Consider the following 23,768-nt stretch of genomic DNA (forward strand, 5'->3'; position numbering starts at 1 on the left):
CCGCCGCCATGGAGCCGCACCGCTGGCTGCCCCTGGAGGCCAACCCCGACGTGAGTGGCCCGGGGACGGGCACGGGGGCTGCCCGCGGGCCGGGGGGGGCGGCGAGGGGAAGGGGAGGGCGGTCAGCAGGGCCTGGCGGTGCTGCGGTGCGTGGGGGGCGCGTGTGTGTGCACGGGGGGGCTGCCCCTCAGGCCTGGCCGCGCTCGTAACCTCCCCCCCCCCCCGTTTTCTGCTCTCTTTCCAGGTCACGAATCAGGTAAGCAGCGTTGGTGTGAGGTAACCTTTAGGCCCTCTGCAGCTCCAGGCCTTTCGTTTCCTGCAGTAGAGGCTCCCGCTGCCCCCACGAGAGTAAGTCCCACGGGTGCTCGTGCGCTGCCTTCTGCTCCTGGACCTTGCTGGGACCTCCTGTGCAGCCTCTGAGTACGCGGTGTAACGTAAAAAGCCTGTATAAAACGCAAGTGGTAAAGGAAAAGAGAATAAACGTGCTCTGCAGATGTGAGACAATCAGCCTGTTAACGTAACATAGTCCCTGATATGTTTCAGGGAGGGCTTTATCTTATTAATTATTGATTAAAACATTGTTATATTTATATATATTATGGATCTGTACATGATGGGTTTGTACGGTCATGTGGATCTGCTTACCTCACCATGTCTCAGTCCTTTTCTCCTTTGGCTGATGAGAAGAAATAACGTATTTTTACCATATTTGTACCTTGCTGATTATTTGTGACTATGTTAGCATCATTTTTTTTTTTTTTGCTGTTGTTCTTGTCAGTCTAGTAGAATCCACACTAGAGAAAGGCATGTTGATTTTGCTACAGATGGTGCTTGAGCCAAAAGCTTCCAGCAGTAAGATGACATTCTTGAAACTATTACCTTGTTGAAATATTTTGAAAATTGGGAATTTCTGTTTGTGGAGAATTATTATTATTATTTAATTATTTTTTTTGTTGTAATTCATTAATCAAGTATGCAGGTGGGTGAAGAGTTATTCATTGCTGGGTCATTTTGTACTTGGCTTTCTCATTTCCTGACACAAGTAATTTTACCATTTGTGAATTATTACTGCTGTGGTGCAATCAGGTGTTGGGGTGAGTGCATTGTGCTCACATGAAATGAAGTGTTATCAGCTGTAAAGTAGAAACCAAGGAGGAAAAACCAGTGACTTTTTCCAAATACGGTATTGTTAAGTTTATGCAATATGGAGAATATCCTGGAATAGTGTTAAATGAACTGTTTTAAGTGTATTCAAAACCTCCTTTGCCCATCAGCTTTGCATTTGTGATGTATATTATGTCTTCGTTATGGATGATTGTGGTTTATGTGAACTTTCACTTCACAGGGATTTTCTTGTTAATCTTTATGGAAAGGGCCGCTTTAGACAAGGTCAGCTTTTGCTTTCACTGTATTTTGCCAGACTTAACTGAGCAGTAGTTTTAGTTATTATTTAGACTAAGATGGATCTTTTTTTTCCAAAATAGAGGAAAAAACAAAACAAAACAAAACATAAACACAACAAAGGTCTGTGTTGAATAAAAGTACACCTTGCATTATTAGTCATTGTTCTGTATAACAACAGGAGTGTTAATCACCAGTTATTCGTGACCTACCTCTGTTTAACACAATAGTAATAATAATTTGACATCCAAATGAAGTTGCAAGCACATTTTCTAAAAATCCTATAGAGTTAATTGCAAGGACAGTTGTTACAGTCCTTTTTTTTTTTTTTTTCTTTTTTTTTCTGGTGCTGTATGTCACTGTACTCTATAAAATAGAGGATTCTTCAGGATAAAAAAGGTATGCTTCTTATAGCTGCAGCATGTAGGTCTAGAAGTAAATTAATACATGCATCTTCTTACACAGACCTTTAGCTATATGCTTCTTGGTTTTATTTTTGTTTTTGATTTTTTTCTTTTATTTATTTTACTTGAATGTTAGACTGTCCTTGAAACATACTACTTATCCTACTATTAATGCTGTTGTTAGGTGTGGTAATGAACCCATTGTTGAGATGTGCGTTGTAATGTATGTTGACTCTTTCAAACTTTGGCAGAAATTTGGGAGATAATGGAAAAGAGCTGGTATTTTGCAGTTGCAGCGTGTGTAAAATCTTTCCAAAATATCTTGATTTATTTTCCCTTAGTGAAAGCATTTGTATTAATGCAAGTCTTGGAATTTTAATTGCTTAGTATATAGGACCTTTCTTTGTGCATATGGATTGGAATTATGTAAAAGGTTTGGAAGTTGGCTGGAGAGGATACATGTGAATAATCTTTCTCAGCTTTAAAGATTTCCAATGGCAGTGACTCACTCAGGATACTGCTGCGATGTATCTGTAGTGATCTTAAGAGAGAAGTCAGCGTAGCTAAATGTACCATACAGCACTAATTTAACCGTCACGATATGCTCTTTTCTTTCCACTTCTGCAGTCTGATGGAACAGATTATAAAGTATTGTCAGTCCACCTCCAATATAGAAAGAGTTGATGATTCAGCATTTACAAAGCTCCAGTCAGTGTAGTGATGACAGATAATTTTCTTCTCTTTGACCTTCAGCTGTGGGACCTCAGGTGCTACCCCTCTTCTTGAAGCTTCTGAAGCCCCTCTACTAATGGGAGAGAAGATGTGAGAAAGTTTTATCTGCCCACTGTTCACCAGATGATGTCTGGCTGTGAATCTTTTCTTGTTCTCAGTTTCTTATATCACCAAAAATAGTCAGAGTGCTTATGAACATTAGGAGTGAAAAGATCAGATGCAAGCTCATTGTTCCTCATCATGACATCACTTCAGTGTGGCTTGCAATCTATGATTAGTTCCCTAGGAAGTGTAGGTAAAAAAAAGTAGTATTGGTAGATGAATTAGTCTTTTTTTTTTGATCTTTCCTGTTCTAAGAAATATCCTTACTTCCTAGATAAGGTACCATGTCAACTCATGCCTTTGCTCTGTCGACGTAAGGCTCTGGTAATTGACTGCATCTGGCTATGAAGCTCATGCACTAGCTTCAGGTAGCCCAGAGTTATACTATGCAAAGTTGTCTGTGATTTGGGTTTGTCTTATGACATAGGGCTTATTTGCCAGCTACCTTCCAGCATTATTTTCAGGCCTTTTATCCTACTCTTTTTTTTTTTTTTTTAAAGCCATTAATGCAATGTCAGCTATGTAAAGGAATTTCAGTCTATGGACCCTCTTGGCAGCTGTGACTTCCTGGGGGTAATAAAGATCCCAGAACAGATGGCAGAAACTGGATACACCCGGTCTTCATCCAGTTAGGTATCGGGCAGATATAGAGATTAGTTAATTACCTTGAGGAAATGAACTCTTCCTAGAAGGTCTTTCCATTTTATGAACTGTTTGCAGCACTGTCACACAAGCTTCCCCAAAAGAAAACCCAACTGACCAAAGTCACTGGAAGGGCAGTGCCTGCAGTTCCTGATGTGCATTGGTGGTGGTGGTCCTCATAGATGAGCTGCTGCATGGAGTAGAGGTGCATGTGATGTAAAATAACATAACTACACATTTTCAAAAGGGCATTTAAGCTTAACAGCAACTCTTCTGTTGTAAGCAAAGTGGCAATAGTGGAGATAGGCTTCTTTCCAAGAATTCATGCTGTGAGCATAGCCTCAGAAAGGGGAAGACCAGAACTGAGTCTTTGGATCTTTCTTTGAAGAGAGAGCCCCAGAATCCCTTCCACAGAGCCAACAAAGGGGAAGTGGCAAGGCCGTGCCACAGCAAAGAGTAAGCAGGAGGCAGATGCGAAGGAGGGTTGTCGTGAGACCAGTTGCTCCCTTCTGGTTTAAAATACCTCAAGCTGTAGAGCCCTGTTATTAAGTTTAAACAGGTTGTTCTTATGTTGCAATAGATATGTTGCAAGGGGGAAAATTATGAGGTGTTGTGGAGTTTAGAGCATTACTCATATGAATAGTTGAAAAAGAACTTGGATCTGTCTTTGTAGGTCATTCAGTAATCAAAAGCTGAGAAAACTGTGCATTTCATTCTTCTATTTGTATTTGTAGCTTTTAGCATTTTCTGCTCTTTTTTTTTTTTTCTTAGTTGCTTATTTATTTTCCAATGAAATAAGCTGAACATTGTAACAACTGTAATCCTTACCAGTACTGGTAAGGGTGTTTGTTTAGTGAACAGTATGCTACAGAGTAGAAAACAAGACCTATTGGTTCACCACATAGGTTAGCTGGTGGTTCCCTACTTCTCTATTTTCCTTAGCTTAAAGGACCAGCAGAATCAGTGTAATTCGCTTGTAATTTCATTACACTGTAAAAAGAACACATGCAACAGCTTATTTGTAAGTGTGGATTGTTCAGGCTCATGCTGATTACGAACAATTATTTAGATCAGAGGAACAAGTTTGTCATGAATCACTGGCTTGATAGTTCCACCTCAGGACTTGTCCTCAGAGCACTCCAAAGCTTTTGCTTGCTAAGAGAGGTTTCTGAGTGAATCTGAATTAGCTGTGTAGACCAGGTTTCTGTGCAGTACGTTGCATTGCTGTTTGGGTGATGATCAGATCCCGGTTCAATACGTGTGGTAGTACCTGTGAATAACAAATATGAAGTTTCAGAGCTGCTTGATGGGTTATATTCAAGACATTTAACTATCACCATGAAGACCAGGAGCTCTAGCTGTGAGTCAGAACTGCTCTTCTAGACACCCTGAAGAAGCTAACACAGTTAGAAGGATAAAAATTTTGTGGGTGTAAGATCTATCACATTTTTAGTGAAGTTGTGTTCTTTTCTCTCCTTCACTGCATATTAAAATAAACTTGAAAAAATGTAATGATAAATGAATGGGCTGTATTCCATGAACTTTATTGTGAGGTCCTGAAATATGGTGCTTGAGGATACTTAAGAATTTGTAATAAATCTTGAACTTTATGGATAAATTTATTGTAACGGAGCATCTATTGTTCCTGTAAGACCATACTGTGGCCGCCCTAAGTGGGGACTGGTTGGTAAAGAAGAATAAAATGCTTTGTGCAAGTTATGCCTGTGCATTTGCTCCTGAGCAACACACCTTTTGACCTGCAGTATAGAACTGAAGTTTCTGACAGGCATTTCTATATTTTCATGTCAAGTCACTTGGATTAATGGACTGGAAGACACTTTGTCTAAACCTTATTGAAAAAGGATCCCTTCCTTTAAATTCCCTAAATGTCATAGTGAAAGAACTAAGAAGTACATTCTTATAACGCCCAAACAAAATACTAATTTCTGAAGCAGTTTTTTGTAATATGCCTCCAGAAATAATATATATGAAGAATTGAAAGCAAACTATTACATGCTTGTATTTGTAACGTGGATCATTACAGTTTAGTAAGGATTAGTTCAGTAAGAGCAGGTTACTTAGAGGGCTTAAATACAACCTTCTATTTGTAGGCTCATATAAATAATCTTTTAAGGGTTTTTTGTCGGTTTTATTTATTTTTCTTGGTGATAGCTCCATCAGACATTATGTGCAGTGTCTTACTACTGTTTAGGGGAAAAGATCAGCTTCAATTCAACAAGGTGCCAAAAGTTCTTATGCCTTAATGATACAATTACAAAATATTGATCACTGATGATAAAGTTATGAAATACTGATTACATCTAAATAGAGACTTAGTCCTTCCAGTTTGCTAAAACCATACACATTTTCATTTTTGTGGAAGAAATTCTTAACTGTGGTTTTGCTGCGATACAGTGATTCTGTAGTCCATTGAGCAGAAGTACAATATAATGTAGACTCTGTCGGTGTCTTGGTTTGCCTTTGAAAGAGGATCGCAATCGTTGGTTCTTCCCACAAAAGCTCTTTGACTTTTGTCTGAGTGTCTGGAAATGTCTTTGTTTTTTTTTCTCATTTTTGTTCTTGTGGTTCCAACTTTTATACAAACACCCCAGAAAAATGGAAGAGTCTTGGTTTTGAGTATAATGCCTTAGTATTTAGAATGTGGCATTCTTGAAATACTTACAAATGCTGTCCAACTTCACTGGCACCTAGATTTCAAAGTCCATTTTATTTCAATGTTAGTCTTCATGTTGTTTTTATTTGCAACTGACAAAGTAGAAAAGAACATCGCTACTTCAGACAGCGTTTAAAATGTTCATTGACTACTTCAGTACTACTGCTGTTCAAAGTAAATTGAACTCTTTAAGTTTTCTTATCCCAGTTTCCCTTCCCACATCTCTGTCAGCCCCATAAATCGTATCCTCCTACTGGTTCTGTGGCTGTGTTGGCAGAGGCATTGCTTTAATCTGCTGAAGTCAAGTCACCTGGGTCAAGAGTTCGCTTGGATGCCTTTGTTCAGCTGACTTTTGAGCCTCTTTAAATTAGCCCAAACTATATTTTTAAGTTTCATGAAATTTAATTCATTTTAAAGGTAGCCAGCACGTGTTGGAACAAAATCATGCATTTAAAGATCACTGTTCTGTGCTGCTTTTTGATGCTTAACAGTTAAGGTAGATTAAGGTAGTGGTACCAACAGTGAGAACAACATAGGTTATACCACAGAAATGTCTAAATTAACTTACAGTAAATGCATTTAGGCTTGTTACAGTGATGTTGTTTTTTCTGTTAACTAACCTTTAGACATGCAGATTGACAGTTTGTGGTGACTTGGAATAGAATCAGGTAGGTTGGAAAAGACTTCGTACAGTTCTGTGGTCCAAGCAGGTTGCTCAGGGGCTTGCCAAGTTCTGAATTCCTCTAAGGGTGGAGACTCCATAGGCTCCTGGACAGCTTGTGCTAGAGTTTGACCATGCTTATTATTTTTTCTTTTGTATTATCTTAAAATGCTTTCCCTACCAATTTCATATTTTCTACATTCCAGCCTGTGTCCATTGTTTCTCACTGTTCTACTGTGTACTTCTGAGATGAGTCAGTCATCATCTTCTCTGCAGCCTCCCTCAGCTAGTAGAAAACACCAATATCAAGTGTCCTGTCCCCCATCTCCCCTGCCTTTTCTGAAGATGGTTTTAACCCATCTTTCAACCTTTCTTCATACAACAAGGCTTCAGGCTCCTGTCCCTGTTGGTGGCTCTCAACTGGATTTGCTTCAGCGTGTTGATGCTTCAGTCATAACAGGGAGCTCAAGGCATTGGCACAGCTCTCTGGAGAGTTTCACAATCCTCCAGCAGAGGGGAGGTCTTACTTCTGCCTACTTTCCCTTGCTAGTATGGCAACCAGTGATAGGGGTTGGCTTTTATGGCAAGGGCACATTGACTCATGTTCAGTTTATTATTGATCAGGATGGCCTGATCCTTCTCAGCAGAGTTATTTTCTAGCCAATTAGCCCTGAGCCTGTGTGACTGCATGAGGTTATGCCATTCCAGATGGGGGATTTTGCATTTGTCTTTGAACTTCATGAAGTTCCTGTCAGCTCATTTTTCTAGCCTGCTGAAATTGCCTCGGAATTGCAGCCCTGCCCTCCAGTGCTCTTTCCAATTTGGTGTAATATCCAAATTTGTTGAGTGTGCAGTATGCAACTGTCCTGGTCATTCAGGAAGATGTTAAACAGCATTTGCAGTGACACCTGAGAGAGGTCAGTGCCGGTTGCACTTTGTGTTGCTGTTGGCCACCCTTTGAACCTGGCAGTCTGGCCAGTTTTCCACCAGTTTCCCCATTATCCAGCTCATGTATCTCACTGGTTTGGCTCTAGGGATGGTGTGGGTGACTCTGCCAAAGGCCTTGCTGTATAAAGACTCTGCACTGCTTTCCCTCCCCTGCACCTTACCCACGCAGGCAGTGCTCTCTCTATTGAAAGCTTCCAGGTTAATTGGGCATCGTTTGCCCGTGTTAAGTTGGTGCTGTCTGTTCTCCATCACTTACTTGTTCTTGTGCTTGGGAGCAGCTTCCAGGAAGGTTTGCTCCATAACCTTCCCAGAGACTGAACTGAAGATGAGTGGCCTGTAAATTCAGCACTAGGTGGACTTCAACTTTTAGAACTGTGTGCCTCTGTGTTTAAGCAATGCACCTCTATCCCTTTTGGATAGCCTGTCCCTCTGGTTTCTTTCCATGTGCTTCCTTTCAGTTTGACCTCAGTCAGGAGTTACATACTCATCCGTGGTGGCTTTTGGTCATACTTTTTTTGTGTTTCTGCAGTCTGTATTGTCTTGTAATCACAGTAGTCATGGCCCTCCACATTCACAGCTTGGACGAGTTCTTGTTTGTGAGTAGTTTAATGCTGTTACCTGCCAATTTTGAGGAAACTCTTGCTCTCAGCAGACAATTTTAAAGAACTGAAAATTGAGGTCCCACATTTGCACCCTTGAAAATAGGGCCTGTGTGAATTTCCTGAACTCTACAATACAATTCCTGAGTTCTACAATGCAACAAAAGGTTGAGTATTTTTTTTTTAAGCAAATTTGATGTGTTAATATTCTCAGTTCGACTGTTGCAGATATTGAAATGAGTCTGAACAATTGCACTTGAAGGCAAATTGTTTGGAATTTTCCAGTGAAGTCTAGATGTCAGGTAAGAAGGAAGGGCATTCTGGAATACTTGAGCAAAAAGGAGAAAATTATGCAAAGTGCAGCTAATGTGTATGGAAAAGACAACTAATTTCAGAAGTGACTTTTTTTTCTCATAGTTAGCTGAACAATTAAAAAACAAGGAGGAATCTTTCATTCAGGATGACACTTCAATACGACAGAGACAATTTCAAATACAACAAAAAAATTAAACAAAAATACTTTGTATTATTATTATTAAAAGTAAAGCTCTGAAAAAGTTGATCAACTAGACATGGACAAGTGTGTTGTCTGTATTTCCTTCTGAGCTGGTGTGAGACTTCTGTAATATAAGCGAGTATGTTTTATTTTTTTCTTTTCTAAGTGCTCAAAGATAAAGAATAGTCAGCAACACGATAAGTGACAGAAAAATACCTAATACTCTCTTTTGCAGATCTAGAGTAATATAAAGCTGCTAGCATACTATATGCTCAGTTTAACATGAAAAATAAGAGGAAAATAAAAAATGGAGAGTGGATGAGCCCTCAAATACAGTGCAAAGAACCTTATCTGTTCTGTCCAGTAAGTATCTTTAGATAGAGTTGCTTGGGTAATTGCTGCAAAGCAGCAGAAGTCCTCACCTCTGAACAAGACTGTCTCAAAAGCATACAGAACTGCCTGCTGTTCTAAAACAGGAGTGTTTTGGCAAGTGTGGAAGTTACCTACCTGCTGGTAGGTAACTCGGTGATCTTTGTGCCAGCATGACTGGTCTAAGAGCTAGGAAAAGACAAAGGAAGAGAAAGGAGGGTTCATTTAGTTATTTCTATGGTGTTCAGGTAATTTGCCAAAATTGAAGCTACTGCTTGCAAATAGGCTCCTCTGAGCTTCCTGTGTCATATCTAATATGGAATTTTGTCTCTCTAAATAACTTTCCCTGGTTCCTAAGAACTTGTTTTTACTCCTTTAAAATTTCTCTTGCCAGACCTTGCTAAATAGCGTTCCATTGCTTTTATCCCTTCAGAACACAGTTGCAAAATATTGCTTGTCTGGCTGTGTCATTGTTTGAACCTTTTTTTTTTTTTTTTTTTTTTTTCCTTTTGCATTTCTCCATGCTAAGAATAAGCTATATCTATTTGTTTCAAGGGATCTTTGCACCCTGCCATCTATTGTTCATCTGTAAACTCATCTGGCAGTCTTTCTTGCACATGGGCACTTGCTGCTATTTTTTACCTTTTACTCATGCAATTTTCAGAAAGGCATCTCTAACATTTTTTTTCCAGACTTGAATGAAGCCTTCTGGAAGCAGAAGGGCCTTATTAGCCTATTTTTGATCTCAGTCTTTCCTTGATGATTCTAAAATAAGTTGTTAAGCTGTTTGTGTGTAAAATTTGCTGCCTGCCATACTAAGGCTATGTTCTTGGTGTTCCTCTGTAGTGTTGACCATCCCTTCTAGCCATGGCTGTCATTGAATACTGAAACTTAACTTTTTAAAGTTCCTGGGTGTTATGGTAATGTGAATACTGAAAAGCATTCTTCCTGTGAAGTGTTTGCTATGATGATATCGTTCAGAAGTTTGAGTAGCTGTTCTTGCGTCTAGGGGATGTGTTTTTCCCCAGCCTGTGAAAGGCAACAAGACAAGAGAATATGCATCATTTATTTATTCAGTAGTTTAATGTGATTCTTTTAGTGTTGCCTCATCTGGTTGTGGGGTCACTTTCTCCATAGGTGTCTTTTTATTTTGTTGGGTTTTTGTACCCTTCTTTCATGTAATCTTGCAAAATAATAACCAGTGTTTTTTCAGTTGTGTTACATTTACCACAGTTCTGAGTCACAACAGGGAAAATGATGGAAAGCTTAGAATCATAGAAGCACTTGAAGTACAAATAATATTTTAACGCAGCTACATGTACTCCCCTCTCCTTCTGAACTTTTCTTCTGTCATTCACAAAGTGGTAATTATCCTCATAACTTGGCAGGTTAAAATAGACACTAAAAATAAAATTCTTACTGTTCTATCAGCTAGTAAAAACTCACATGTTCCCTCCGTATAATTTTCATTAAAAGATAGTGATTTGGCTTTATTCCTAATCTTGGCAAGACTTAAAGGTGATATAGAACCAAAAGATCTTGGTGTATTACATAAGCAATCTCCTGAGTTAATTTTCTTGTTATACATAAGGGCTACCTTGTGTTAACATCAGTTAGAAAGCTGTTCAAAGCCTCGATCGTGGACTTGTGCCCAGTCTCACAAACCCATACATAAGAGACCAAATCTTCCTTACATCTTGGTAAGAGACACTTTTCCTTTCACCTCCCGTTTTGCTCTTTGAGTTTATGGTCAATTTGTGTTGTTCATTTTTAGTGGAAACACGGGGAAAAAAATGAAAATGGGGAAAAAAAAATCTTTACGTGGCATTACATTATGAACAGAAAGTCTCCATGTTTTGCAGTGCAGACAATCAAATACTGAACTGGCTTTGTGGGCGGTTTAGGTTGGTTCTGTAGGTACAGAGAGAACCCATATGTAATTTTTCAAAGATTCTCTTTTTAACTTTTTGTTTTCAAAATTAAGTTGCTCTTGGTTTTGATTTCTTGCCTTAGAGTGGAAAGAGAGGAATACATTTAAAATGGTAAAGTGTAATTTATTTTATTTTTATCTTCAGAATACTGGCTGCAAACTGCACCTTGGTTTTCTTAATTTCTATATTTTCTATTTCATATTTCCTATTGTTTCCCCCTTTTTAGAAGATATTCCTAAATGTTGCTGATTAAAACAAAATTAATGATAATCTTCTGTACTCATAAACACATGTAGTCTATTCACCCTTTCTAGAAACTGTGCCCTTCGTATCTCTAGATATTGGGGGTTAACCACTGGCTGTGTCTCCTGAAATACCGTAACCTTGCTTCTTGCCTAGTATGAATTGAAATTGGTATTTGAAGGGATCTTGTATCAGAAGTAGACATTTCTTCTTCTTTTTAATAAAATCCTCATTTTTGTAATAAGATTAGTTTTTATATTTCTTACAGGCATATCTATATAGGTGTGAATCTACTCAAACATGGTGTAACTATTACTTGAACTCTTTTGTGTGTATTTGTGAATCTGCTCACTGGGTGAATTTTGGAAGGAAGAGAAAGGCGTAGATGATTCATTTTACCATCTTATTTTTCTTAAACATCTTGACTGCAAATGTATCAATAAAGAGGTTTCCTCAAATAGCATCGTACAGGAAGTACAATGAAGCTTTGAATGAAGCTTTTCCTTCTAAGAAAGAATAGGCAAAATACTCTGGTCTTCTACTGTATTGCTTTTGGGAACATTATTGGAAACCGCAGAGTTGCGATTTGTTGAAGAGCTGGCTAAAGAAATGCTGTAGAAGTTAACAGTTCTTTTTTTCGTTAGGGAGAGCAGAGAAATATTACTTGCTGCAAGTTTGCTTTCAGGCATTTTAAACTTCTAGCTGTTTATCAGGACACTTTCCATATGTTAGATTTGATAACCCCGGGTGACTGGAGATCTTCCTACAGAATGTGATTTTTCTAGTAGAAATATGGGAGTTGTGAAATGTTTACTTTTTCAAAAATACATGGAGTTCTCCCACATCTGTATTTTTTTGTCTAAAATGTAGTATTTCAAAATAGGATTTGAGTGTGCCATAACATAAAATTAACTCTTTCTTACAAAGTATACCAGCTCACTCATTTAATATTATTCTGTATTTTCTTTTTCAGTTTCTCAAACAGTTAGGTATACATCCTGACTGGCAATTTGTAGATGTCTATGGTATGGAACCGGAACTGCTTAGCATGGTGCCAAGACCAGTATGTGCAGTGCTTCTTCTCTTTCCGATAACAGAAAAGGTAAAAGTTTTTTAGTAACCATTATATCATTTTTGTTGTAAATTAATGCTTGGATGGGGCTTGGAGCAACCTGATTTTCTGGAAAAAAATCCCTGCCCATAGCAGGGGGATTGGAACTAGGCGATCTTCAAAGGTTTATTTCAACCCAAACCATTGTGTGAATCTGTAAATCTTGTGTCTTGGTGTCAGAATCAAAATGAGGCTTAAACATTATTCAGAGACTTCTTAATTATAAAAATAAAATAAAATAAAAAATAAAGAAAATACTTCCTTCAGAACTTTCTTTTGATAAAAAAGAAGTGTTTATTTTGAGTGTTTATTTGCACTTTATTGTTAAGTGTTTTAATTAGAGTGGGAAAAACTAACATAGAAGTAAAGAGAAATGTACTTCACGTAGTTTTAGCAGAAAGCCACAATAGCACGAGCAAAGTAAGGTTGTGTGTGAGACTCTATCAAATGCAACTACTTCCTGAGTACTGCTGTACTGACTAAACATCAATCCATTTTCAATTCAGTCATCAGTACCAGTATGGCTTTCATTTCTGGGACAGATGGAGAATATTCCTAAGATGGAAGAGTATATATTTCTTTTTGCCGCTTCCTTCCATTCTCCCTCACCCCTGTTCCCCCCAGTGTGCATCAATTTGCTTGAACTTAGTTGTAGAGCTGAATACCCTTGTTAGCATACAGATAATCTTAGGGTTATTGTCCAGTTTAAAGATTGATGACTTACTTAATCGGCATCATAGGCTGTAGACAGAATAGCTTGATCCAGTGAATGCTTATTAAGGGATAAGTCAGGTTAGAAAGGACACTTTGAAGTGATCGGGTCCAACCTTTGCTCAAAATGGTATTTTCAGCATTCGCAACGTTTTTGAGGGGACAGGGAATGAATGGCAGCTATATTGTTTACCTTCTTTCATCTGATTTTGTTTCTAATACATTTAAGGCCGTTTTTTCTCAGTTAAGACTATTTATGTTATCTTGTACAAGTGCTGTCGCTTTAAAATTCTTTGTAAAGGCACCTGCTATTTACTTAGAACGTTTGGACCGTTGAGACAAGCTGCAGGTGTGGAATCATCATGATGCTGGAGAAGTTTCTTAGTTCTGCTTGTCACTGACAGTGCATAGAATCTGAGAGAAATTTCTCAGGAAGAGTTCCTCATTCTGTTTCACATTCAAACTTTACATTTGTCACACCTAAGTAAAAAGTCCATATACTTCAGTATTTTGTGAGTTATTACTAAAGGAAATAAACCTTTCCCTTATGATTATGTCTTTTAAAGGACCTGTTCTGAACATTATATGAACTTTACGTTTTTTCCAGGAGTATAAAGTAATGTAAAATGGTGGAACTTACAAGAATGGTTCATGCTGATTAAACACCTGAAGTATAGTGGTTGCTTGATAAGCCTTTTGAGACCTCTGTCCTTAAACATTTTTTGTTGAATTAAAGAGAGATGGTGCTAATATTGAACATTCTTGAAATGCTGTTAGGTAACGCATTTCAAAATGATGAATTAAACGTGACTGGATTTGGCTAGTTATAAGACCTGATAACAGAGCTCTTCAGTTAGGCAAGTCTGCATATGCTGCTGGACCACTTGTGTTAAGTGGGTTTTGGTTTCATTAGGTAGTTGTTACTTATGTAAATTGTTTTTGCTTGGATAACATAACAAGTATCTATTTGTACTACTGGTGAAACTTCCATAACTTTCTTTCTAGTATGAAACCTTCAGAACAGAAGAAGAAGAGAGAATAAAAGCTAAGGGGCAAGATGTCAAATCATCGGTGTATTTCATGAAGCAGACCATCAACAATGCTTGTGGAACAATTGGGTTAATTCATGCTATTGCAAACAACAGAGATAAAATGAACTTTGGTAAGTGTTTTATATTTGCTTGCTTGTTTTTGTTGTACTTTCCCCCTCTTTTTTTTTTGCCCTTACCACTGTGGAAAGGACTGAGGGAAGGTTGGGATATGTACTATTTTCTCTGAATATAACTGTTCATCTCTACTGAAAGAGCATTTCTGCTTATAATTATATAAAAAAAAAATATTTCACACTAATCCTAAAACACTGAAAACACTTCAAACTGCAGCAGGTAGCATTTCCTTGTGCAGTCAGCCTTCATTATCTTACAGATATGATGTAGTTATTATCTTTAAATCTTTTGTTGGTTTTAAGCATTCTTCTAGCTTTGAATAATGTAGAATTTAAAGCATGGTTCCAAATATGTTAATGTTATGTCTTCTTTTTATTTTTAAGAAACTAATTCATCACTGAAAAAGTTCCTAGAAGATTCATTATCTATGACTCCTGAAGAAAGGGCCAAATATCTAGAAACTTATGAAGTTAGTATTGTACTTTTTACTCTCTTTGAAAATGGTATAAGAATTATTTGCATGAGCAAGTCCTTTGGACTTGGTCCAGTGGATCACTTAAACAATCTGAGTTTACGTGTGAGCTTGTGATCAGACAGCTGCTGCAAAAAAAAACATAAAATGGATTTGGTGGTTTAAAGTATTCCTGCCAGCCCATAGTTCAGTCAGCAGGATGGATTTTGTCAATGTTCTTCATCCATATTAATTCACTGGCTTAGTTTAAAATGATTTTGAAGTGGATGAGTAATGTCTGCACAATCACTTCGGTTGATTCAAGATCCAGTTTAATGGTCAATTTAGGCTGATCTTAGGCTATTGCTGAAAGGACAGTCCTGCCGTCTCCTTCCATTTATGCCTTCAAGTCACCTTGCTTTGGCTGTAGCTCTTCAGGGCACACAAGGAGCTGATCTGACAGAATTATAGTCCCTCCTCTCCTTCCATCCCCCATGACAAACAGTTAGATGAGTTAGCTGATCGAGTGCTTAGTTGGATCATCATTAGTGCTGATTCAAAGGATGTGTGACAGAAAGATCTGGCCGCTGATGGAAGGGGAGAATCATGCTGTTGCTCGTGATGATAATGATGATCCTCTATCAGAATGAAAATATTGATGAATTCCAAGCCTGAGTTCAAATTCAACTTATTGTGAAGTCCTCAGGAATAAGGTTGTTAACACGTGCCTCAAGGAAGAAATAACAAACAGGAACAGCAGAGGTTTGAGGACATTATCTGCAGAAATGTTGGATACAAGCTGTCTGATCACAGCTTCTACCTAAAGTGTTTTGTTTACTTAAGCCAGGAACTGAAATATCAAAACCACTTGCCAGTACTGTTCTGTGTTGAACTGCAGTAACAAAGTGCTACATATTTGAATTGAATCTGATGAAGCTGAAACACTTGCCTCTTGAGATCCTTGGAAGTGGAGATTATTTGCTGATTCATTTCTTTATTTATCTATTACAAGCATTGAGCAAAAGAAATGACAGCTATGGCGTTTGATTAAAAAGAAGAGCATGCAATGATTCTTAAAAATAATTTAAGTCTCTCATTTAAAGTCTGATTGAAATATGCTTTAATTTTAGGCTATTCGCGTCACTCATGAATCCAGTGCCCATGAAGGTCAGACTGAGGTATTCTTTTTTTATTATTATTATTTTATTTGTTAGTAACTACTTTGAGTTGAATATAATGGAGCTTAAAACAATCATAGTAAAGGTTTACAGAAAAACTGAGATTTTTGCTTAATTTTCAGGATAGCATCCGTCAACAATCAGGGCACAAAGTGAAGTGACGTTGAGGGGCAAGGGAACGAACTTGAAGCTCTACAGTTTTTTGTATTGTTCTTTTCAAGCCTTTGTATAACACAGATGATCTTTTCAAGCTGTATTTCAGAGTAGAAGAGCCAGAAATTATGTTTTAGTGAAAGTTGAGATCAGGATGTTGCAAATTCATAGCTAGATGTAGGATCCATAGTAACCGTACGAGTGGAACAAACATTGTGTAAGAGTCTGAAAAGTTTTATCTCAGGAAAAGAAATGCTTCAGTACTTGTGTCACTTGTGTACAAATATTACTTCAGATAAATTTTCACCATTTGTGAAATATACACGTAAGCTTTTATCACCACAGATGGAGTGACATAAAATAAATTAAAAAAAACATGTTTAGGATCAAAGAAATTTGCTGTGCTGCTTAATCAGTACTACAGAATGCTCCTTTATCTGTGTTTACGAGTAAAATAGGACTGAGCTTAAAGTCTCTGTGCACTCAGTGTTGTACTTTGTACTTCATCAAATATGGGAACAGAACCTCAAAAATTAAATCAATTTTGGAAGGATCTGTATTACACATTTAGTTTCCCTGAGCAAAATATAAGGTTAATGCCAGGTGAATAAGTGGCTTTGTGAAGTTTTGAGGAGCGTATGTGGTATTTTCTGGTCTCGTTGCTCTGAATCCTTTTTCAGGAGAGGGGTGAGTGCTTATTGAAGTTCCTGTGCCAGTGTATCTTTAGTCTTATGGATTTGGAAGCAGAACAGCTGTGTCAGTCACTGAGAAGGCATAAGCAAGCCACTCAACAGCTTTTGCCTCCTTATTATTAAGGTGATTTTCCATCTTTCTGGTTTAGATTTCAGTATCTGTTCCACAGAAGAAAATTGATTAGGTTGTTGCCAGCACCACTTTTTTTTTTTTTTTTCCTATGACTTCAGTGGCTCATATGCTTTTTTCTTTTAAATTTTTCCGGTACTGTGAATTTTTTCTTTCTTAAAGCTTGTGCTATGTCTTCTATGCATGGCAGAAGAAAGCAAAGCAGACCTTTCTGCTTCCCCCTCACCCTGCCATCTGGAAACGTATACTTACTCATTCTAAGTTAAAGACTGATGAAAAGAGAATTGTTTGAATCATTTCTAGTATTAATGTTGACCTTCATTCATGTGTCTTCTATTTTCTTTCAAATTCTTATTTATTTCTCTAAATCAATTAAGGAAGGTTCTATATTTCAGGAAGAAACATCAATGCAGCTGCGGATTTCTCTTCCTCTTTTAAATAAGAGACTTCAAAAATTCCTGTCTCTTTTCTTTTAAAAATTAGATGGCCTTTTTCTAAGGATTCTCAGTAAGAGAGAGGTTGTGGAGGTTGTTCTGCAAATGACTGAAGACTCTGAATCTCTTCCTTAGATACTTGCAAAACAGAATAACATTTAGTTGTTTTGATGTACGGTGGCAGTCATCCAGAGAATAGTTCATCTGTGCATTTTCCTGGCAGAAATTATGGAATAACTGGGAAGAAGATGAAGGCTTACATAGTTCCTGAGGGTTTCTTTATAAAGATTCAGGAAGGTTCTAATTGATTACGGATTCCCTTAATAAGGGACACTTAGCTTCTTGAACTTCCACAAATTAATTGGTTTCCTGACGAAGATATTACAATACAAAATATTAAGAAATTGTGTGGAAAGATGCAGATGTTTTTTCATAATAAAAAATTACAAGATTGTCTCAGCAACCATGCCTAAACAAAAATGTTGAATAGGTAGTGGACTTTCCAAATGTTTGTTATTCCATTTTATGTAGCTAAATCTGGAAGTAATTCAATGTGGATGTTCCTTAGAATGGTAAAATAACTTTTTCCTGTCCTTCTGTTTCCAAAGTTGAAACAGTACAATGACTCAATACATGTCCTGGGAGTGTTTTTCTGAATATCCTTTGATCCATCAATCAAAGAAGTAAGAAACAAATAACTTATTATACTGGAAGATGCAATTGCCTGAAGATCCTGTCCTACGATTGTTGTGTGGTGAAGTAGGCAGCGAGGCCTCCCATTTCATCTCTAAAGCACAGCAATTTCTCCTGTAAAGTACAATTCTTTTTAAGCAAAATAAAATACGTGAAATGAGAATGTGCTGAGAAATGTAATGTGGGGTCGGGGTGAGTCGATCTCCCAGTCTTACACCTTGCAGTGGTACTCTTTGGCTGTTGCTGTGTATTTCTTCATGTAACGGTGAAGGGACTGATGAACAGCATGCCCTTGAAAATGTTGATGGTAGCATATGCATATCATACGTGCACGATGTTGACTCGTCCTGCAGGGGAAGTTACTACTGCTTTTGCATCAAGAAAGAATGGAATCTTATTCCTCCTGCATATTTGTAATTGCTAGGACTGCTTTCCTGGGAATTTAAACTTCTTTTCAGAACGCTGGGGAGGAATATGTTTGTCTTCCTTTATTTCTCTTGGTTTTGTTGCTCCCCCTGTTCCCTCCATCCCTAGAACAGCAAGGGCACTTTTCGTAGAAATCTCCTTTGAATAAAGTGACTTACGTAGTTGCTTAATGATAGTAAGTGCTGCAGCTTTGCAAGCAAAAGGTTTTTTCCAGGTCTCCCACAGAACTAAAGATAAGAAAGTACACAAGGCCTACTCTTTTAGCATGATTACCTTGGCTTGTGTGGTTCCTAACAGAACAGGTTGCTCTGGGGGTAGTTCTGCCTGTCCCTCAGATAGGTGTTGCATACTACTGTCGGCTCAGATTCTTCTGAAAACGTTGCTTAAGCTCAACAGTGAACAGAATAACTTCCAAAAGTGGCAAGTATGGCAGTCAGATTTGCTAATTCAGTTAAGAGACAATGCAACTGCAGCTGTTTTCAAGATGCTGTTCTTTCCCTCCTCCAAGCAAAACATGCCATTACGTGGTGTCATGAGATAAAGTAAAATTTTGCGGAGTCTTGGGATGTTGAAGGTTTAAAAATAGTGAGGAATTACAGACAGGTTCTCCTCTGAAAATATTTTTTCTGGGCTTTCATTTCTCAGATGTTTAAGGATTCAGCCTTTTATAATGGTAAATAAAGCCTGACAATCTTACTAAATCGGGATAATTATTTTTGTCGTCTCAGTGGCTTCTTGATTTTTTTTCAGCCTGCCACTGGATTTTCTGCTATCGTTTCTGTTGTGTATTTCAAATCTGGAAATAAAGTGAGCGCACCTAGAAATAAACAGTTAAAAGTAATAGCAGTGAAGCAGAACTATCGTTCCAGTATCTACGTATTTCATCTATTCCTTTGTCTGGGTGGGTAGGCTTTGTTTCTGGTTTAAAATAGTCTGTAATCAGACCGATGTTACAAGCTCTTGTTCTATTTAAGTTGTATGTTAGGCATGGGAATGGGCTGCCCAGGGAAGCGGTTGAGTCATCATCCCTGGAGGTCTTTAAAAGACGTTTAGATGTAGAGCTTAGGGATATGGTTTAGTGGAGGACTGGTTAGTGTTAGGTCAGAGGTTGGACTAGGTGATCTTGGAGGTATCTTCCAACCTAGATGATTCTGTGATTCTTAAATTTTAAAGAAAAATTGTGTTGTGGGTGGGGAGGGGGAAGGTATTAGACAGGATAATACTTTCTTAAGTCTAATATTAGTGGACTGCTAGATTCTACACTCCAGTTTGTGATTGCTAGAAGAGAAAGTAAGAGTGGCCAGTTTGCTTCTGGAATTTATCATTAATGCACGATCTATTTAGGTAAAGTATTAAGATGAATCGCTGTAGCTGTCAGTTTCAGTCCATTGGCTTAGAATGCTCTGTCTTGAGGGGTGCTTTGCCAGGTTTCCGAGGTTTCATAGCTGTGGTTCATTCACTTTGTTTAAAAAGCAGCAAGGACAAGAATAAACCTGTGTTCCTAGCTGTTTCGTGTAATTTTCTGGTAATTCATTCAAAGCCTTTCAGGCCAACTATAGACTGGGTTAGAATTGAGTGTTTGTGGTAGCCTTTTTTTTTTTTTTTTTTTTTTTAGCGTTAAAATATGTGAGTTTTTTTAATGAATTTTAGTGATAGTTTTCTGTTTGTTTGTTTTTTTTTTTGTCAAAAAATATGTGTATTTTCTTAAAATTGATATGTTTTCTGTTCTTTCAAAAAGAAAGTTCATTTGTAAAAACAGTTAAGTGTTTTTTTTATTTCAGTAATTTCATATTTGCAAGTTGAAAAGATTGTGAAGTTGAGTTAGTCCTTTAGGCCAGATTTTGGACCAGATTTGATTCAAGTTTGGTGTTAAGACTCATGGATTCGTTGGATCCATGGCTTGCTTTCTTGCTGCAGTAAAGCAAATAAATAGATAAAATGGTGCTGCAAGTATTTCTGTGTTTAAAATTATATGCCTGTTTAAAATTACTTACCGGAAAATCCATGAATAATTCTGTTGGAGAAACATAGTGTTAGATTTTAGGGCTTTCAAGGGTGATAGGATTCTTGTCCCATGCTCCATTGCCATTTGGAATGAGAGCAATTAGTGTAAAATTCTTGTAATAGTCTTTTCTTCTAAAATGTATGCTCCTGAAACTTAGGCTTTCTCAAATGCCATTTATTTCCTATCTGAAAATGCCAAAAAAGGATCTGAATCTTTATGATAAAAGCTGGAAGGATCTAGTGGCTTAAGGCCAGGTTTTCTGGTTTCAGCTTTCAGCAGAGTTTATCTATTTATCTCTTTTTATCTATTATTTTTTATTATTATTATTTAGATAAAATATTATTTTATCTATTTATCTCTTTTTTATCTATTTCTTTGTTGATTTTTTTACAGATGCAACAACCATGTACTTTGGAACAAAAAGGAAACCTTTCCCTTTTTTTTAATTTTTATTTATTTATTTATTTATTTATTTTAACAGATCACTACCTTTCTCAAACCCTTCCCTCTCCCTAAAAGGCAGCTTATAATGAAACTGGTATAGTTGCCAGCTACTCCAGATCGTTCAGCTAACATGTCCTTATTGTTCTGTTGGGCGTGTACTTTTGTTTATAATACCTATAGGATGTCTGAAGATAATGGGAAATAAGACCTGCGTCTTTGCAGAACTGCACACGCTTTTAAGCTGGTCTTTGTATTGTCACGTCTTGCTGAGCAGTGAGGTTTTTTGTTGTTGTTCTAGTGCCTTCTTCAGCAGTTCAGAAATGGCCAAAACCCTCTGCTACCATAAATCTTAACATTTCTGATACTCTCTTACAAAAATAATTTTAAAATAATAAAAAGACAATACAGCCTGTGGATGCTAGAACATCCATATAAGCCATCAGTGTTCATTAATGAAGAAGTTATTACCAAATCCAAAAAGAAATAATATATCAATTAATGGCACTGATCAGGATCACTTGCTATGATAGCTTTCAGAAAGTCATTCCAGGTAGAAAATACTATCTGTGTTGATACTTGCAGTAAATTACCTTTCTAATGTTTGACTATAATAATGAGAGTAGCAAGGTACTTCTGTTTTGCTCCTTTATTACCGACATCCATATCAACTACTCTGCAACTATGCTTCATTGCAGCTCGGTTCCACAGTGCAGAAAATGTCAAGCTGTCCCGTTTGAAGTACTTTTTTAAAAGACTAATTGGCCTTTAGTCAAGGATTAGGTCTAGAGAATGGTCTGTATCCAACCTCTGCATTTCTGAAGGCTTTGACGTGCTTCACTTGTCCAAATACTATTTGGGTAGCAGTATTTGAAGTTCTAGTCAGCTGTGTGTCTGTGGCAGCTGAAATCATTCTGGATTGTCAAGCTACCTAAAAAAAAAAATATATATATATATATATATATATATATATATATATATATATATATATATATATATATATATGTATATCTGTCTTCACTGGCTTCCTGAAGCAGTTCATCCTATGGTCTTGTAGGAGCTACTTCTGGCACAGAAGTGTTAGAAGCAAACTCGTGGGAAAAGAGAGGAGGAGACTCACCAGACCAGACTTTGATCAACTTTTGCCACTGTGGACAGCAAATATTCGAGTAGTTGCGTTGTTAAGTAATGGATGAGCTGTTTGTGCGACATCAAGGTGTCACCAACTGCTGACACATGGCTTTCCATTCACTTTTTGTTATGAAGTTTAAATGATAGAAGTTTTTGCTATGTGTGGTACTTGTGGCATATGGAAACTTCCATGTTTGAGGCTGAAAGTTTTTGGACAGCGGAGTTTTTAGCATGCTTTATGCATTAATACTAGAAGAATGTCATTTTGTAATGTTTGGGAAATTCACTTCTTTAAATCGTATTACAGAGTAACTCAGAATAATGTTTTAATCAAGCAAATAAACACAAGTGAAATAGCCACTTGAAATGCCTGTGTACTTGATACTGATTAGAGAGTAGTTAAGAGCTGCTGATTTTGGTGGTCTAAATTCTTGGGAGAAAATTAGGGGCTCTAAGACTACTGTTTTTCTTTCTTCTTCCTTAGAGGCTATCGAGAACATCTAACTAAATGAAGTTTAACCTACTGTTAACCTAGTGTTTCAGTTGCTAGTTATTATGGAAGAGGGAGCAGAACTGGAGTATAAAATGTATCAGCTATCTCCGGCTGCCAGAGTATAAAAGTACTGCCTTAAAGGAGGCTGTAGCGAGGTGGGGGTTGATCTATTCTCCCACGTGCCTGGCGACAGGACAACAGGGAACAGGCTAAAGTTGCACCAGGGGAGGTTTAGGTTGGATGTTAGGAAGAACTTCTTTACCGAAAGTGTTGTTAGACATTGGAACAGGCTGCCCAGGGAAGTGGTGGAGTCACCATCCCTGGAGGTCTTTAAAAGACGTTTAGATGTAGAGCTTAGGGATATGGTTTAGTGGAGGACTGGTTAGTGTTAGGTCAGAGGTTGGACTAGGTGATCTTGGAGGTCTCTTCTAACCTAGCTGATCCTGTGATACTGCCATTGATTCCGTAACTCTTCCTGTTCATTCTTTTTAGTATACATGCATTTACCAACCGACAGCTCTGGCTATTAGAGCTCCATGTTTGGCTACATGAGGCTTCACAATGAGCAGACTTGGATGCTGCATCTGAGCTGCCACTTCAAATGAAAACAGCATTCTTGTACCTCACTGAGCCTCTCTCAAAAATAGTGATGATCGAAAAACTAGCCTTTGAAAATCAAGATTGGTATCTGACTGTCAGAGTCATAAGTAAGAACTGGACTCAGATGTTTACCAAGAACTGAAGTATTTGTGCACATCAGTATACCTACATGTGCTTACTGTTCACAAGTATGATTAGAAATATTTTTCACATCAATTGAAATTGGTAGCCCCCAAACGGCTTGATTTCTTCCTTAACTCAAACCGTAACTGTGAACTCCAGTCTGTAAACTTGTTTAGCATGCCCTGAGAACTGTAATCTTGCTTGGAATGCACTAAGTTAGACTTTGATCACAGTAACAGTTGTTAACGTTGGCAAGCACTAAGGAGCGTCAATGCACTCTGTTCTCAGCTGCTGTAAAACTTGAACTTCCAAAGATCTTTGACTCCCTGGGGGATTGCAATTTATTGTTAGAGCAGAAATATAAAGGAGCTTCCCTTTCACTCCTGCCAAGAACATGTGGGATTTTTTTTAATAGTCCATATTCCTCAGTGTTTGTTCTGAATAATCCTTGCACTGTTGTAAAGAAACATTTACATCTAAGGAGAATATGAAACCAATTATACAACTGCTTCTAAGATAGTTTTTGACTAGCTTAGCTTTACAAAACAAGCACGTAATCCCTCCACTAAAGGTGGTGATGTTGCCTAGAAATGTGTAGCTGTAGTGTTTCCTTCTGTTATGGCCAACT

General features: G+C 37.7%; 1 protein-coding gene across 1 annotated transcript in view; it reads left to right on the forward strand.

Annotated features, from left to right (window-relative positions):
* Positions 1-250: 250 nt before the first annotated feature.
* UCHL3 (ubiquitin C-terminal hydrolase L3) overlaps positions 251-23,768 on the forward strand; it is a 42,229-nt gene continuing 18,711 nt past the window's right edge. Inside the window, exons 1-5 of the mRNA XM_084283120.1 lie at positions 251-256; positions 12,176-12,304; positions 14,030-14,186; positions 14,574-14,659; positions 15,772-15,819. Of these exons, the coding sequence (XP_084139246.1) occupies positions 12,230-12,304; positions 14,030-14,186; positions 14,574-14,659; positions 15,772-15,819 (366 nt within the window). The 5' untranslated portion in view covers positions 251-256; positions 12,176-12,229. The remainder of the gene's footprint in view (positions 257-12,175; positions 12,305-14,029; positions 14,187-14,573; positions 14,660-15,771; positions 15,820-23,768) is intronic.

The sequence above is a fragment of the Netta rufina genome (assembly GCF_964035555.1).
Source record: "Netta rufina genome assembly, chromosome: 1".
Classification (NCBI taxonomy): domain Eukaryota; kingdom Metazoa; phylum Chordata; class Aves; order Anseriformes; family Anatidae; genus Netta; species Netta rufina.